The 18,850-nt window shown below is 36.4% G+C and overlaps 1 protein-coding gene across 1 annotated transcript in view; it reads left to right on the top strand.

Annotated features, from left to right (window-relative positions):
• LOC141450741 (runt-related transcription factor 2-like) overlaps positions 1 to 13,535 on the top strand; it is a 32,745-nt gene extending 19,210 nt beyond the window's left edge. Inside the window, exons 2-5 of the mRNA XM_074121472.1 lie at positions 842 to 955; positions 11,633 to 11,773; positions 12,392 to 12,607; positions 13,058 to 13,535. Coding sequence (XP_073977573.1) covers positions 842 to 955; positions 11,633 to 11,773; positions 12,392 to 12,607; positions 13,058 to 13,389 — 803 coding nt within the window. The 3' untranslated portion in view covers positions 13,390 to 13,535. The remainder of the gene's footprint in view (positions 1 to 841; positions 956 to 11,632; positions 11,774 to 12,391; positions 12,608 to 13,057) is intronic.
• Positions 13,536 to 18,850: the final 5,315 nt, after the last annotated feature.

Below are 18,850 nucleotides of genomic sequence, written 5' to 3' on the forward strand. Positions count from 1 at the left end.
AAGTATGGCAATCATGCAGATATCGTGTTTTTACCGGAACTCTTGAGTACAAAGAAAGGTTTTCTTACAAGTAAATGAGTGTACTTATGTCTATCTGCAGAGAAAAAGAAACAAAATCGTTGAATGTTCAAATTTGATGCTTCAGTTTAGTATTTCGACAACAATAATTCTATCGGAAGTGCCACATTATTGTCAGTTTCCGGCATTTTTCTTTATACAGTATTGAATGATAATTTTTTTTTTTGCCTTTTTTTTTGGCATTGGCTTTCGCCATACAGCCAGCATCGTCTAGTTGCTTATCACTAGAATATCACCCACTCTCCATTCTTACTTATAAATACATTCGCTTCACACATTCATCCCTCTACTATATACAACTATTTACGTACAAACTTACAACTAATGGATAGATCAGTACTCTATATTCCTGCCATCCTTATAGCTTAACCGAAATTAAAATCAAGTAATCCTTCTCTAATCATTTTCTTCCATTCATTCTAATCCGGCTATAACTTTTAAATACATTCATATTTCTTTGCTATAGCTCTGCTAAAGATTTAAGCACATAGATGTTGCTGGAGAATATTATGTCTTCGTAGCGAAATGGTGCATCTAAAATACCTGTATATGTCGTCAAACATTCGTTTCCTTTCTACCACATAACGTGGACATATCATTATTATATGTTTGAAATCCTCCTCCTCATTAGGCAAATGATAATTTATGGTACCTAAACAGCGTTGATCCCTAAGGAATCCCACCCCCATTAGAAAAAAATATTTTTGAACCTCCTAATATTTGATAGCCTAAATTCACTTATTTTTTTATTCTTCTGTTGCAGGCAAAAGTTTTACGTTGACAATCACGGTCAGTTCGACACCGCCTCAAGTTGCCACCTATACGAAAGCTATTAAAGTGACCGTTGATGGACCAAGAGAGCCTAGATCGAAAACTAGTTAGTAAAACTTCTCTACCCATTTTTGCTATTAATGTTAAGTCTCCAAAGTAGTGCGCTAGTAAAGTAATCTGAAGAAATTTTTCTTCCGTTTGTAGAAAAAGTAAAAAACCTACAAAACTATTTGTTCGTCATTAAAATCACCTTAGACGGAAATCTTGTCCATCATTGACATTCTTTACTATTCGTGAATATGATAGTGAAACTAGCAATGAATCTCTTTGATAGATAAAAAGCTTGAAGACCAGCTGATGAAGAAATCCATTTCAATGTTTTTAAAGAAGAATTAACCGGAATTGTTAGCATTAGAATCAGGCGCCACGGTAGCCGAGCGGTTAGAGGCGAGACCCGCAATGCTAAGATGTGTTATTGGTTTAGTGGGTTCGATTCCCTGGTCTGTAGGCCTTGGATTTTATTTAATGGTTAATAAAAGAAATTTACAGTAAAGTATGTTTGCTAGTCGCCTCCGTCCACGACACCTAATTTGGGTAGTTGGACGTTAAGCCCCGCCTGAGAAAAAATAGGTGATTACTTTTACTTACTTTTTACTAGTTAGCATTAGAATGGTTAATCGCTTCCTGTTTTCTGGTTAATTAAGATTCAGAGCCTGCTTGATTGATAAGACAAGAGTTTATTCTTACCTATCTGGAAGCCCATTATAAGCTGCGCTTATCTGCAACGATTATGGTAGTTCTACGTCCGGTTTTGAACTTTTAATTGTTAATATCAGGAATTTCAGTAAAGTATGTTGTTAGCAATCCACTTCCGTTCACAACACTTTTTCAGTTAAGCTCGCCTAGGAAAAAGTTGAACATTATTTCACTGTTCTATTATTTGCTTCCTGTGGCGCATGGTCGCAATACATGCTTTGTAAGTTTCCTGTAGATTTCAGGTTAGAAAAAAAAAAAAAAATCCTAAAACAGCTGCTCATTTAAAATAGGCACTGCTACGGTTTGAATTTCACTTCGCTGATTGAGTGAATTCCATTGGTTACGCCTCCTAAGAATTCTTTTGATTTACAGCGAACTTGAAAAGAAATCGATATAAACGTTGTTACAATTTAACGAAGCTTACTCAGCAGTGTAATAAGAAAAACACAATAGTGCGAGTCTTCAAACTAGATTTCGGTATTTACATTAAAGTTACAAACAACGCTAGCAATCATTGGAAAGACAAGAGAAATGTAAACAAATTTAGAAGTTAAGAGAGCGTGTTTAATTTCTGGTTATTTCTAAAATGAAAACTACCATGCGCCGAAAATATATATGTCTGGTCTCTTTCCCTGTATGCTAGAAATGTCATGGAGACATTCCTGGCATACTTCCCGTTTAAACGGTCGGCCGCTTGCTGGTAGTAGTCAAGTTGTTTGCCCACTGGAGAGGGGATTCTGGTAGTCCCCGAGGGAAGGGAGGAACCCCGGCCAAGATTATTTAAACTCTAAAAACAGTGAAGGGAAGAGTACGGCCCTCCTCAGCTATGGTCTGGGGCAGCACTAAACCATGCTCCTAATTTGGCCAGCCTGGCATATCTCACTAAGATTGGACTGGACACGGCCAAGCTTTCTAAGTAAATCCTGTGGTATTGCACTACGAAACAATCTTCTCTTCACTATTTCTTACTTCCTTCCCAAAAGTGTTCTTCCTCAAAGTATTTACTCTTCTTCTTCTTCTTCTTCTTCTCTTCGCTTTAAAATCTTGTGTAAAACTTTGTGCTTCACTTAGGAAATCTCTACCAGCCGCACTTCACTATGGTAACCGCACAACTCAGTCTAAAAACTTTAAGACCCTTCCCGCTATCTTTACAACTATAACAACTTTTTTGGCCATAGAATTTCTTCATAAAGTTTTATAATTTGTTAAAATAAATTTTATATTATTATATACACTTTATTTATTTCATTTTTATAATTTCTAAAAAAAAAAAAAAGGAAGTGATTAAAATTTCAGAATCAGAAGTTTAGTACTCACTAACATTACGCAGTTTCCGTTCCGAAATGATATTTCGTCATACTACAAGACGATAAAGAAATGACACCTAATTTGGTAGTTGGACGTTAAGCCCCACCTGAAAAAATAGGCGATTACTTTACTTTAGTTTTACTTTTACATATTTTTTTTATCACAAATACGGAAAAGATACGTTTCAGATTTTGGCTTAAAGGAAAAATTTAAGTGAAATTATTTTGGTACGTTAGATATTAGAAAATTATAGCTTTTACTGGGGAAAAAATGGCACTTTTAAGTACCAATGACTTTCATTTAAAATAACAATGTTTTTTTTGTTAGTGTTACATTGAATAGCACAAAAAAACTATGGCGTATTTCCGGTTAGTAGTGTTTACTACTACTGTTTAGTTAGTAGTTTAGCTGGTGCCATGACTGGTCTGTTATTGGTTGATCTTGGTATCCCGCCTTGTACAGTTGGTTTAGTCACATAAAAGAGGAGTTTAATGAGGCAGGCCCCAGCCAACTAGTGGCTCTTGAGCAGTGTCCGGACAACAACACATGAAGTAGTAGTAGACCTCTACTAGTAAACACTCCATGTTTACATAATATAACAAGCGCCTCATCTTTTACAGCCCATATATATACTAACAGCGCACATGGTGTCTTAATTACCCGCCCTAGAAAGCGGCCGACTGCCGCCCAATGTTTGATCTTTCTAAGAAGACTTTTGTTTTCTTTTCTTTAGTTTTTAGTAACCCCAACAAGCTCTTTCTACCAATCAAAGTTATAGCGTACCCATTCTTGTTTTGGTTATACAAGATTTATGGTGAGCATACAATGAATATGGTAGTTTTGGTTGTATGGGAATTTTATTTGATGTTATTGGGTTAGGAATGGAGAATGAGTTCCGTTTTCTTGGATAAAGAAATGCAAAGTGGCTATTTCCTCTTTGGTCTCCTTCAGGTTGGTCCCTCTTCTTGTAACTGCACCTTAAGATAATGAAAAAAAATTAAAATTCCGAGTCCAAATCAATTCTTGTATACACAGTTTGGAATAGGATAAAGTATTCTTTTAGGACTAACAATGACTCCTCAGCCGCTTTATCCCTGTATCCTATCGACGCTGTAGAACAGAGGTGGAGCAGTGGATTTTGAAGGTACACCTTGAAACGGTGGCGATCCCGAGCTAAAGAAATTCTTGGCCTGTCGAAAATGGCTATGGTTGGCTTCAGCAGATCCTGGAGCCGCCAGTTGGTTCAGGTGTTTGTGTTGGATGTGGCCTTACCCAGTCGCCAATCTGCGTTGGCTGTGGTGAGTCCAATGAGACTGTGCGGCACTTTGTAAGAGGTGTGTCCCGTTTTTATTCTAAAAACTAGGATTCCTCGTCTTCGAGAGGTTAAATGTTTCCCATCCCGGCGATTGTGGCATCTAGTAATCTTTACAAGAACTTTCTAGGTTTATTCAGTGCACTGTGGCGATCGGGTTGCTCCGTAGTGTCCTGTTGCTACTTTATTAGTTTAAAGTAATCGCCTATTTTTTCAATCAGGGCGTAACGTCCAACTACCAATTAGGTGTCGTAGACAGAGGCGATTAGCAAACATACTTTACTGTAAATTTCTTTTATTAACCATTAAATAAAATCCAAGGCTTAAAACCGGGAATCGAACCCAGTACCACAATGCATAGTAGCTTTGCAGGTCTCCTCTCTTAACCGCTCGGCTACCGTGGCGCCTTTATTAGTTTATTGTTCTGCTATCCGGAAACGCTTAGACCGTCTAAGAGATCCGATCTATTGATCTTGAAGCCATGGTGTCTCTCATAAGAAGAGTGGTGGGCGGGGGACAATGGGCATTTTGGATTGCCTGCGTTCCTTTCCTTTTTTGGTAGAACCGCACTTTTAATACAAACTAATCTAATTCTTTTAGAAGAACTTGTTTTTATATAAGGCGCCACGGTAGCCGAGAGGTTAGAGGCGAAACCTGCAAAGCTAATATATATTGTTGGTTAGTGGGTTCGATTCCCGGTCTTAGGCCTTGGATTTTATTTAATGGTTAATAAAAAGAAATTTACAGTAAAGTATGTTTGCTAGTCGCCTCCGTCCACGACACCTAATTTGGGTAGTTGGACGTTAAGCCCCGCCTGAAAAACTAGGCGATTACTTTACTTTACTTTACTTTTATAACTGAGCGAGAAAATTTAGTAATTTTAGGTAATTTAAGCGCATATTGGAAGGTAAACAAGTCGGCAGTCCGGCTTGGTTGAGAACTTGCAGAACAACTTGGGTTTTACTGGAAACGTTCAAAGGAAAAGGGAAGGCAGCGGGATTGAGTTAGTAGTAGTGTAAGTAAAAGGGTGGACCGCGAGCGAGTGAGTGTGTTATAGTCCTCCGGTCTGTCTGTGCGTACGGGACATGTGGGAAGTATGGCAGATGACCAGCCCGACTGTGGTCTAACTCCGGCCACCCCCGTCGCTCGTCCACAGCACCAAAACTTCTCTCTCTTCTCCCCCTCTACCATTCAATATATTGACCCTAAGTGGCCATTTTAGGGTCACTAGTAACTACTGGGCTGGCTGGGTTCGTGCAACTACGTTTTATTGAGCAAAAACACAACCTATCTAGGAGCTTTCGGCTCCGGATTTTAGTCACAAGTTTTCACCCCCCAACTGTTATAGAAGTAAAACATCTGATTGGCTACACTCTCATGACTTACTTTAGCTACTATTCTAAAGGTTTTCTTTAGTAACAATTACAGATCTACAATGCGCAACAAGCATATGGAATTTTTGTTATTAAAAAAATCTCCTTTTTGAGGAATGCAATCAACTGAAAAATCGTTTCACTACCAGTTGGTTGATTTAATCAAAAAGCCTATTACTTCCGCCAGAGATTGGCACTGATTTAAAATACAGTTTAATCATAAATTTAATTGAGGCGCCACGGTAGCCGAGCGGTTAAGAGACTAGACCCGCAAAGCTAAGATGTATTGTTGGTTAGTGGGTTCGATTCCCGGTCTTAGGCCTTGGATTTTATTTAATGGTTAATATGAGAAATTTATAGTAAAGTATGTTAGGCTGTTAAGAGACTAGACCCGCAAAGCTAAGATGTATTGTTGGTTAGTGGGTTCGATTACCCCGGTCTAGGCCTTGGATTTTATTTAATGGTTAATATGAGAAATTTACAGTAAAGTATGCTAGGCGGTTATAGTAGGCTAGACCCGCAAAGCTAAGATGTATTGCTGGTTAGTGGGTTCGATTACCCCGGTCTAGGCCTTGGATTTTATTTAATGTTTAATATGAGAAATTTATAGTAAAGTATGTTAGGCTGTTAAGAGACTAGACCCGCAAAGCTAAGATGTATTGTTGGTTAGTGGGTTCGATTACCCCGGTCTAGGCCTTGGATTTTATTTAATGGTTAATATGAGAAATTTACAGTAAAGTATGTTTGCTAGTCGCCTCCGCCCACGACACCTAATTGGTAGTTGGACGTAAAGCACGCATGAAAAAACAGGCAATTACTTTATTTTACTTTAATTGATTAATTTTTTGTAAAAAAAAAAATAGGATTAAATTTGAGCATTTAATTGAACTATAATGTTAACCCACGAATTAAATTAATTTTAATCGTTAATCAAATTGATTCATTCATTCACTATATGACTTTTCAAATAATGGTTCGAACCACGTTTTGGCGAGGCCACACCTTTCTCAGTATCTCCGACCAAAACTTTTTGATTAATTTTTCCAGACTTGGACTTCACAAGCATACGTACTCACTAAACCAAGATAGAAACAAAATCAAAAATTTTACTATCTCTTACTAATGATAAGGAAAGCGGAAGCGATCGAATCGAATTTTCGATATCGACTTTTCACAGGAAGTATCCGCTTTGAGATCTCCAGGGCCCAAATAAGTGGTTTTTTTTACCGATTTGTGGGTGTGCGCTTTTGGTCAAAATACCCCCAAAACGAAAAATGCATTATCTAATTTATAATTTAGCTTAGCTTAGATTTAATTTGGTTTAAATATTAACCAACAGGAAGGGCCTCTTCACTGAATGGTTTTTTTATTCCGGATTTATGGTATCTGATCCGCATCTCAATTTAATGAAAATTTCAAATTGAAAATCTCTCATTAGTAGTGTTAGAGAAATTAGTAATCTCTTTTCCGTTCTAAAGGTATCTCAAAACAAACGTTTCCGGTGTAACGAAAAATCAACAAAACCACAATGGCGAGAGAGGAAGGAGGAATCACAAAATTTAATTATTACTGTCTCATTCAATTGACAAAAAACGATGAAAATCTATGTTACCATAAGTTGTCTAATTTATCTGCAAATGATAATAATCTAAAGGAGATTAGAGGTGACATGGAAAGATAGTAAAACTGCTCAGCCCATTTACCTTAATCCTGGGAGCTTGGGGCTGTGCGGTTACGTAATCCTGAAGAGGTAACTTCAGGGCATGTTAGTTTTCCCATTGACCACAAAAAGGGCCTTCAACCTTGTAAAAGCTTTTCTTCATTGTCTGCTACCCCTAAGGTCAAGGTCCAGTAGAAGCTCCGTCCGGTTTTTCCTCCCTCCCCTCCAAAAAAACTTGTCGGTCATTTGTTGGAATTAGGGAATTTAGGAAGTTGAAAAGTGATTACTTCCTCTGCCTGAGGAAAATCTCGAAATGTTGCTTTCTCTTAATCCTTGTATGAGGGAAAGTATTCAAATTGAATTTCCTCTGGGGAAATATTCATCTTGAGGTCCGATTAAAACATTCATACAATTGGATTGCGGAAGTACACACAACTTTCTTTATGTTTCTTAATTCAATTTTCTTGAAATCCAGAAATTTTACTAAAAACGTGATGGAACTAAAAAATATATTATAATAGTACTTTAGGGAAAGGTTTTTCCTGATTTTACCTCATGATCCATGCTTAAATGAAGTTTCCTGGAAATAGGATTCATTTAAGTCATAGATGACTATGCGAGTGCAGTGTATATGCATATTTGTAAAAACAGGCTGGCATTACGTCCAACTACCAAATTAGGTGTCGTGGACGGAGGCGATTAGCTAACTACACTTTACTATAAATTTCTTTTATTAACCATTTGGAATGATTATAGACTAGTACCGCAATACATCTTAGCTGTGATGGTCTAGCCTATAACCGCTCAGCTAATGTGGCGATTAGCTAACTATACTTTACGGTAAATTTCTCATATAAACCATTGGGAATATAGACTAGTACCGCAATACATTTTAGCAGTGCGGGTCTAGCCTATAACCGCTCGGCTATCGTGGCGATTAGCTAACTATACTTTACTGTAAATTTCTCATATAAACCATTGGGAATATAGACTAGTACCGCAATACATCTTAGCTGTGCGGGTCTAGCCTATAACCGCTCGGCTATCGTGGCGATTAGCTAACTATACTTTACTGTAAATTTCTCATATAAACCATTGGGAATATAGACTAGTACCGCAATACATTTTAGCAGTGCGGGTCTAGCCTATAACCGCTCGGCTATCGTGGCGATTAGCTAACTATACTTTACTGTAAATTTCTCATATAAACCATTGGGAATATAGACTAGTACCGCAATACATTTTAGCAGTGCGGGTCTAGCCTATAACCGCTCGGCTATCGTGGCGATTAGCTAACTATACTTTACTGTAAATTTCTCATATAAACCATTGGGAATATAGACTAGTACCGCAATACATCTTAGCTGTGCAGGTCTAGCCTATAACCGCTCGGCTATCGTGGCGACTAGCTAACTATACTTTACTGTAAATTTCTCATATAAACCATTGGGAATATAGACTAGTATCGCAATACATTTTAGCAGTGCGGGTCTAGCCTATAACCGCTCGGCTATCGTGGCGATTAGCTAACTATACTTTACTGTAAATTTCTCATATAAACCATTGGGAATATAGACTAGTACCGCAATACATTTTAGCAGTGCGGGTCTAGCCTATAACCGCTCGGCTATCGTGGCGATTAGCTAACTATACTTTACTGTAAATTTCTCATATAAACCATTGGGAATATAGACTAGTACCGCAATACATCTTAGCTGTGCGGGTCTAGCCTATAACCGCTCAGCTATTATGGCGCCTTCATATTTGATGAACATACAACATACATTGGGGAGAGCAGTTTGTATTGGTTTTTTTTTCTGAATTGTGTTTTAAGACCCCCAGTTCGAATCCTACCAGATTTTCGAACTTTTCGTTTATTAGAAACAAAAAAAGTATTTGCTTCCGCCTCGTTTACAACATCTAATTTGGTAGTTGGACGTTATGGCCCACCTGAAAAAATAGGTGATGATTACTTTATTTGCGATGTATATTTACAAAATTTGAACAAGAGTTGGGACCCGGTTTTTTTTTTCGCTAAAATCGCGACCAAATCTAAACGTAGGCCCTTCTCATCAGACGATTTTCTTAAGTAGAGACTTAAAACTTTTCTTTCAACCATTTTTCGAGGATACTTTATTTAAGGTTAAGCCTTCCATTAAGCAAATTGTGTGGTTCCAATAATATTTATAAATTTGAAATGGCAGGTAGAAAGAGAACTCAATCCAGAGGAAGTGCTTTTACTGTTTTTATGTTATGTATTAGGCAAGCGCCAATCCCGGTTTCACTTGTGCTTGAACTTAACTTCTGTAGACCTATCACTTTTAAGTTAAGAGGAGTTTCGAGAGAACTGCGCCATCTTTCTTGGTTTCAACGTACCATTTTATTATAGCAAAGTCAGGTGTTATTTTTTGTGCGAATTCTGCGCTTTAGGGAAATTCAACTGCGTTAACTGAGGCTAAGAAATAGTCTAAATAAAATACTAGGATTTATGGAAAATAATGAGAAAATCTGCATTTAGTGTTATGACTATAAATTTTCAGCCAAACATTTAGACTACAAACCCTATAAGGTAATTCATCCAATGACATTAGTTTAACGAAACAATACCAGTAAATCATCAATGGCATCGTCATGTAACCGTTAAGCAGGTTGATCAATGATATAGAAATGGTTAACCTCAAGTATAGCCCTATACAGTAAGCAGAGGCGTGTGTCGATAAGCTAACTCAAGCACCACAATGTTACATTCAAACATAACTATTACGTGCAGTATCTAACCGTTCATCCTAACGCCTATCATTAATATCCGTATGTTTGTAACTCTGTTCCTGTGCTCTTTAGTTCTTCAATCAAATGATTCTTCATTTACTGCTATTTTCTCATCTCTTTGCGAAATGCCGACATACGAACGCGCCGAAAGTTAGCAGGGCACTTGTAAGTCAGTTAGTTCCTGTAAAAAAGCGTTGGTCGTGAGAACATAGACAAAGGCTTATTCTGAATTATGATCTAAAATTTTCAGTTTTCTCTCTCAATTTAATGCCAGCTTCTTCCTAAATGAACTGCAGTGTATTGCACTAAAGTGCATTTACTGCATAAAAAAAAAAAAACTAGTTTTTCAAGCGTTACACTTTCACGACATGCAAATCGTTCAAATCGTTATCGTACAGCCTGATCATTTGGACTGTAGTTCTGTAGTATAAGCAAACGTTCGTGTTTGCTGACATTGTGATTTATTTTTACACCCTTTTAAATATTATTAATTTTTACGTGGACAACATTAGGCCTTCACAAAATATTATGTTACCTGCAGCATTTGCTAGCGTGGCATTTTATCTCGGGCTTTACCAATTAGATGTCGTGGACGGGGACGACCAGCAAACCTACTTTACTGTAAATTTTATTAACCATTAAATAAAATACAAGACCTATAGACCGGGAATCGAATCCACTAAACCAACAATACATCTTAGCTTTGCGGGTCTAGTCTACAACCGCCTAACTCTACTTTACTGTAAATTTCCCATATTAACCATTAAATAAAATTCAATGCCTAGACTGAGGAATCGAACCCACTAAACCAGCAATACATCTTAGCTTTGCGGGTCTAGCCTATAACCGCCTAACATACTTTACTATAAATTTCTTTTATTAACGATTAAATAAAATTCAATGCCTAGACTGAGGAATCGAACCCACTAAACCAGCAATACATCTTAGCTTTGCGGGTCTAGTCTACAACCGCCTAACTATACTTTACTGTAAATTTCCCATATTAACCATTAAATAAAATTCAATGCCTAGACTGAGGAATCGAACCCACTAAACCAGCAATACATCTTAGCTTTGCGGGTCTAGTCTACAACCGCCTAACTATACTTTACTGTAAATTTCCCATATTAACCATTAAATAAAATTCAATGCCTAGACTGAGGAATCGAACCCACTAAACCAGCAATACATCTTAGCTTGGCGGGTCTAGCCTATAACCGCCTAACATACTTTACTATAAATTTCTTTTATTAACCATTAAATAAAATCCAAGGCCTAGACTAGTACCGCAATACATCTTAGCTTTGCGGGTCTAGCCTATAACCGCCTAACATACTTTACTGTAAATTTCTTTTATTAACCATTAAATAAAATCCAAGTCATACATTGGGAATCGAACCCACTAAACCAACATACATCTTAGCGTGGCATTTTATCTAATTCCTAGTTTTACTTTGTAAAATTACCGATTTGGCCAGTTTAAGTTTTTTTCTTGCATCCTAAAAAATTTAGCCCTGCCCAGGAAGACCACCTTCCTCCTTAGAAATACACATTTCTCCTAAATTTTTCTAACCTTTTTTTTGTTTTTGTTTTCCATTTTTACAGGACAACAGCAACAGTTTCATGCTTTTGCGTTTGGTCAACGTCCTTTCTTGTCAGGACATTTTGCCGGCGCTCTAGATCCCTTACAAAGGGCGCCGGATCCTTTAGCTTTTCGTATGCCACCTGCTATGTCATCCTGCCAGAGTGAGTTTTATTCTATTTTTTTTGGTCTTTTGGATATTAATTTTTATAAGGTTTTTAGAGGTTATTGTCCAGGAAATTGGGATTCAAATTAAAGGTTTACCTCTTTTCCCGGAATAATAAAAGGAACCCTAGGAGAGGTAGGATTAATAAATCTTCCCTCTAATGCGTCATAACATACGTAAAACTAAAACAGAAATTTAAAATTTAAAGAAAATATGTTGAACGGAAGTGACATTTCACTTTTCGTAAAAATGTTTTGAAGAAAATTGTTTTATCGAAATTGTGATAAGAAAGAGACGTAAGAGTGTTGACGTCAGATCTTTTACAAAAAAACTCTTCTATATCCAGTTTAATTGAGCTCTGAATTCGAATTGTAAAATTAATGTGACCGAGACAGAAACAAATGTTCTTCTCTTAATATAACCTCAAAGAGGTAAACCTTTAATTAAGTAAACACCTGTTATTAGTTTTCCGAGTTTCACCCAAACAGCCACCCCCCACTACCAGCGTAGTTTTTCCCACTTTTCCACATTACATCTTCACGTTTAATTTTCTTTTTATTTACGGAAATTTTGTATTTTCAAAAAAAGATTATAAAAATATTTTCTCTCACTACAGACATGGGTCAATTTGGACTGCAAAATGGCCACCATTGGGGCTATGGAGCGACCACACCGTACAGTAGTTACCTTGGAGCCGGTACCTTAAGCAGTTGTGCAGCTGCAACGCCAACAGCTTCTGGTTTCAATTCTACAACACCTGCTATAGGTTTTACACCGTCTGACACAAATCATAGTCAGGATTTCAATCAGACAACCACTGCAACGTCTGCAGGTAATCACAAAGTAGATTATACTATTGTTATCATTTTATTGATTAAATGTCTTAAACTGATTAACTGGTCTTTAGATAGAGAAGTCTAAGTCATCTGGGTGAATCTATGCTGAACTTTTTTTTCTTGTATCAATAGCAAAATTAGTAATGGTTCTACCTTTGTAGAATCATCGACTTAAAAGGATTAGGATTGATAAAATATTTCGAAAAATTGAGAGAGAGTCAACGTTTACTGTGGCTTATTCGGTATATATTGTAGTTATAGTAAAGTATTTAGCCGCCTTTACAATCGCATTAGAAGATAATGGGTTATATAGATCACAATCACTTTGCAGAAATTAAAACACGTAGATGGATCACCCTGAAGACTTGGAACACTCTATCGCCCCTAACAATCTTAAGTGGATTCTCCCAGGGATGTCCCCCTAATGTGTTTTCTATAAAATTTAGTTGGCGTAGGAGGTGACAGTGTAGAATTAGATCAACAACTTCTGGGCACAGCCGGCAGCGGCGGCGCTACCAATCAAGGACGTTATAATTCCGACTTCCCAGGCACGGCCAGATCTGAATCGGCTGAATCGCCCGGCTCGGATGAACTGTCTAGCTTTCAACCACAATACGGCAGTCCTCCGAGTGGCGGAAGTCATCACTACCATCCGCCAGTTTTACCTTCATTGTTGTACTCCCAGTTGTACCACAGTGAGCCGACGCCCACTGTACCCAGACAGGAGGACAGCCATCGAGCGGCCGATCATGCGGCTGCTGTCTGGAGGCCTTATTGACCAGCAGCTTCCTAGCCACAAATAGTTATATAAATATATATATATGAGGACAACAAAAATAAATTTGTGCCCGTTAATTTTATATGATACAGTTGGAAAATAAAATAAAACAGTGTCATGTTTCTAACGTGCAATATTCGATGTTGTGCCAAAAAGAACCATTAATTGTTTTTATCCTCTTTACTTTAATTATTTCTGTTTCTTTGTTCGTAATTAGGAAAAGAAGTTTATCCAACACACTGTTATCAAGATTATTAGATTATCAGTTTTTTCATTGATTTTTTTTTTTGGTTTTTGTTTTTTAAATCAGAGATGTTATAAGTTTTCTTATTGCAAGCATCTTGTTGTCTTGTTTTCAGTATGAATAATGAAGCAAATCTATCCGAGCCTATATACTTTACTGTCTCCAATCGTCCTTTACACTGAATAAAATGCACATAATTTATTTTCATCTACAGGGTGTATACGGAGGAGTGGTCGAAACTTCGGGAGGTGATTCAGCAGCTCAAATGCAACAAAAAATGTTCTATTCACTTTGGCTCGAATCTTAATAGTGTCCAAGATATTTGCATTTTTAACTTTTCCGTCGATATTCGCATTTTTCACCATAAAAACAGCCGTAACTTTTCTATCCTTTATCCTACAACAAATCGGCTTATTCCAAACGAAAGAGCATTAAATTTCCTATAAATGTGCTTATTACCGAGTCTCAAATCATTATTGAGAATTGAGGATATAGTGAATAGAATATTTTTTGTTGCATTTGAGCTGCTGAATCATCTCCCGAAGTTTCGACCACTCCTCTGCAAACACCCTGTATAATTATTTTCTGTGTATATATCATTGATTCTAGATCTGCAAGATATTAAAACTGTTGCAATAAGGGTTGATCGTCAAAAACTGCACGAGAAAACACAAATGAAAAGCACTCAACTTTGACGCTATTTTCCCTTCTCTTTTTCAATAAAAGTTAAAAATACCCAAATTTTCTTTAAAATATTGGGCATATCTTCGTCTGTAAGTGGTATATTTATAAGAACAACAAGGATTCAATAGATTTCTAGATATACTTGGCCAAAAAAATGCGGAGTCTAAAAGTATGGCAATGATAAATTCAACAAATCATTGGGAAAACAAAAATTATGGGGATGTTCATCCCAACTGTGGCCGTTCCTCCTTTTCTTCCTATAGTTTTCCACAGAGCCTAGGTGGTCACCACCTCTCTGTGGAGGGGGGGAGGGAATTGAAGGAGTGGTCCTAGTTCCCTAGGGGCTTCCCAATCCTTGGGATTTCACTAGAAATCCTGGGCGATTACCAGAGGTACTTACGATTCTGAGATCTTCTGGGGCACTGTAGATCTTGGAAGATTAAAGGTTATCAATTATATCCTGATAAAAAATAAAATAACTAGAGTGAAGGGATAAAACTAGGAGAAATACCTCATCAAAGCTCTTTCGGAATAATTAAGAACTAATTAATAATCAATAATAAAAAGTTTTCCCATCATTATTAGGGTGGCATCCCTGATAAGATACACTTAACAGTAACTGAATTGGGACTTTGTTTTTTTTTTAATACTGCCCACAAAATGGCCGTGCCAACCGGATTTTCTATTAGAGTTAAACATGCGCCATCTTCGAAATTCCTTGAACAACGGAAAACTCGAATCAGTGACGACATACTTTCAATTAGTACAATTCTAGCCAAATCTTTATAGGAGTATCAGTTGGAAAATTTGATATATGACGTAAGAGGGAGTTTAGCAAAGATGCTGCTGTTTTCCATGTGCTCATCAATCAATAGTGAAAAGCCTGTTCCCAGCATCTGATCTTTATGTCAGCAGTTTAAATTAGAATCATAAATATTTTCTGTAAGAAAACTATTCTCGTTTACGTTTTTTTAAAATGTTATTTAATTTATTTTTTGGAGGGGGCATTGCAATTTCGTTATTTACAAATTTCAGTTCAATAATTTTAAATAATAAATATTTAAAAAAACTTTTGGCAGATTAAAGTAATCTTGACGAATGTTCAGATAAAAAAAAAAAACTGAGCATGACTTTTTGTAAAAAATTAATAATAAATAACGTTACAAAAAAAATTTATTAATTGTAATTTAATAAATTAATTTTTATTAAAAAATTAAAAGATAATGTTACCATATTTTGTTGAAATAACACAATTTTTGGTGTGTTGTAATATAATAGTGTATTGTAAAATTAAAAAAAAAAATTATTGTAATATAATGTATTAATTAAAAATTAATAAATTAATAAAAAAAAAATTAATAAATAAATCCGTTCCATAATATTAATTATGGTGTTTCAATAATAATGTTGTTAATGCTATTTAACCAATAAAAGTGTTTTCTTTATTTTTATTTTTATTTTTTTTATTTTAGAGACACAGCTAAAAGATTGGGGAACTCCTTAAGTGGAAAATTAAAAGAAAAATTATTTTCCTAAATAAGCTGCTTGTTTTTCATCGCAGAGGGTATGTCCATTTATAGGATGTCTTCTCATGTACAATCATCTCTTCACCTGTTTTCATTTATACACAGTTCAACTCCATCATCAGGTAAGTCAAGTAAAATATCGGAATGAAAGAATTCAGATGAGATTGAGAAAGCATTATCCAACAATTGATAGATTTGATTTCTTATATGAAGGACATCCTGGTTGTAGAAGGGCTGGCTGAAATATGGAGGTTGAGGTTTAGGCATTGGAATATGAAACCTAGGAGAAGGAAGATTGGCTGAAACATTCTGCAAGAACTTAGAAACAGAGTAGAAAAAGTAAGTAGTTTAATATCAAAGCGGGTGCTGATTATTTTTCAGGGCCTACCTATTTAACAGGGGGACTCCAGTGTATCGCACAAAATGGACCAAGGCCTCTTATGGTCTTCTTGTTTGCCACATCTTTCCTGTTCAACAGAGTTCCTCTACTCTGGGGATTCTCTCCTGGAACCATCTGTTTCCAGCTTCTCAATCCTTATATAGGCCAAATTAAATAATGAAGTGGGATGTGCCTATTTTGATCCCAATAGCAATACAAGAAAAATGTTTAAACTGCCTGCCTATTCTACCGTTTATACAGCCGAACTGATCGCCATTCATCAGGCTATGGTATACTCTTATACTTTGGATGCCACAGATATCACCATATTTAGTGATAGTAGAAGCGCCTTAGATGCCCTGTATCATTGGAAGTTGGCATCAGCCAATCATTTAATAATTAACATTGCCGAAGCTCTTTTAAATCTGAAAAATCAAGGAAAGAATATTAAGTTTGGTTGGTGCAAAGCTCACTGTGGTATTAGTAATAATGAAACAGTAGATTTACTTGCTAAGGAGGCCAGTAGTTCTGGTGAGTACTTAGCGATCCCTCTTCCGCCATCAGATTTAAATGGGCTGGGTCAAAAGAAAAATCATGGAAAAATGGCAGTGTAAATTTGAAAATTCGGATAAGGGCTTATTTTATAAAACAATGGTACCACAGGTTAACCATAAAGTATGGTTTAAAGATGGTTATTTTGGTAAAAGAATTGTTACCATAATAAATAGAATGCGAGCAAACCATGGTATTTGTAGGTCATATTTGTTTAGAATAGGTAAATTGGCCTCTCCCCTGTGTAGGAGATGTAATGAAACGGAGGATTTTGAACACGTAGTTATGGTTTACCCTAATTATAGTAAAGAAAGGGAAAAGTTTTTTAACGAAATCTCAAGATATTGTACTGTTCCCCTCTATTTTAAGGAGATAATATTCTCAAATAATATCTATGTGTATTCGTCTTTGGTAGAATTTATTAAACAATACAATATTTAAAACCTACCAGCCAGTTATTGCTAAACACACATACAGTTAGTTGATTGGTTAATAGTGTAAGCACTGATACCATTAAAAAAAAAAAAAAAAAAAAAAAAAAAATCCTTATATCAAGAGGTTCTTAGCCAGAGACAACACATCTAAAGCGGTCTTCTTCAGTTTCTATTCTTCTACAACATAGTTTCAATAGGATGAAAAAATAACTAACTGCCAGTTTCTCAGACATTATAAACTTTATTATGCCGAGCTTTCGACCTAGGGACTTAGTTCATCTTCAGAGCTAATTTACAATATACTGTTTTAGATCATTAGAAGGTTAGTGTGTCTTCTGTCTTGTCTGTTCATGGACCGGAATGGACTGGACTGGACTGAAGAGACTGTCTATGAAAAGACAATACAGAAGATACACCAACCTTCTAATGATGTAAAACAGTATATTGTAAATTAGTTCTGAAGATGAACTAAGTCCCTAGATCGAAAGCTGGGCATAATAAAGTTTACCATGACTGAAACTGGCAATAATTTTTTTCATCCCATTGAAACTCAGTCACCAAAAATAATGAACAGTAACAACATATTTCCGATTAAAACTCCTTGTATGCTCCTAGTCACAGGCACACTCCTTCACCAATTGGCCAAAACAACCACCACCTTTTCTGGATACTTCAAGACGTGAATTTCCCATAAACAGAGAGTGATGTCACTCTAAAAACACTTTTAGCTAAGTGTTCTGCGTCCTGGATTCCCACTCGGAGATTCCTCGAAGCTGTTGTCCCTTAGATTTTTCTCCTCCCCTGAGCTTCTTACTTCTCACTTGTACGGTGATGGACAGTATTGTCAGTGAAGGGAGAACACTGTCCAGAGTGCAATGGGCGCCAATAACCTCAGCTATTGGCGGCACCTTAAATCAGAAATAAATAAATAATTCATAATAATTATAAAATAAAGGCAGAAACATAACTTGAGTTAGTTTGAACGTTATGAAGCTAAACTTCTTTATCCTCCAGCTAAATGTAAAATATTCCCTAAACATCCAGAGCAAAGATGAAAACTGAAACACGATGCTCTTCCATAAAATATTAGCTTTTACAAAAAGGGATGTTACAGTAAAGAGTTAGCTGGTGTATGTGTGTGGGTGTGTTGCTAGTAAAAGGATGACGTCACATGAGGAATGTGCCAGTTTAGTGTATAAGTAATGAAAATTAAAAGGGTTGGGGAGGCGGAGAGTGGACCCTATACCACAGCATCAGTAGGAAACAAGGAGTAATGAGTGGTTGTTAGAAATAAAAGGGATTTTGTCCTAGTGTTTTGAAGGGAACAAGTAAAATACCAACTTTGTCTGTTCTCAGCGTTTTACATATTAGACACAAACACTTTCCACATAGATACGATAGTATTCATCCCCAACTGGACTTCACCATGCCCCAAAATTCTAGCACACCAAAGTGTATTATTATTATCCTGCCTTTATGCCTTCTTCCTTGAAACAGGATTAAGGAATGTTTAAAATAACTCCCCCATACTATTGATTAATGTGGACATTATTGTGGTCTTACAAGGCTGCTCCCTGAATCCTATTTTATATTTTATTTTCCCGCTCGATTTTTATATAGCAGTAATATATATATATCGATA

The sequence above is a fragment of the Rhodnius prolixus genome, unplaced genomic scaffold (genome assembly GCF_049639745.1).
Source record: "Rhodnius prolixus isolate KJV_2025 unplaced genomic scaffold, Rpr scaffold_8, whole genome shotgun sequence".
Classification (NCBI taxonomy): Eukaryota; Metazoa; Arthropoda; class Insecta; order Hemiptera; family Reduviidae; genus Rhodnius; species Rhodnius prolixus.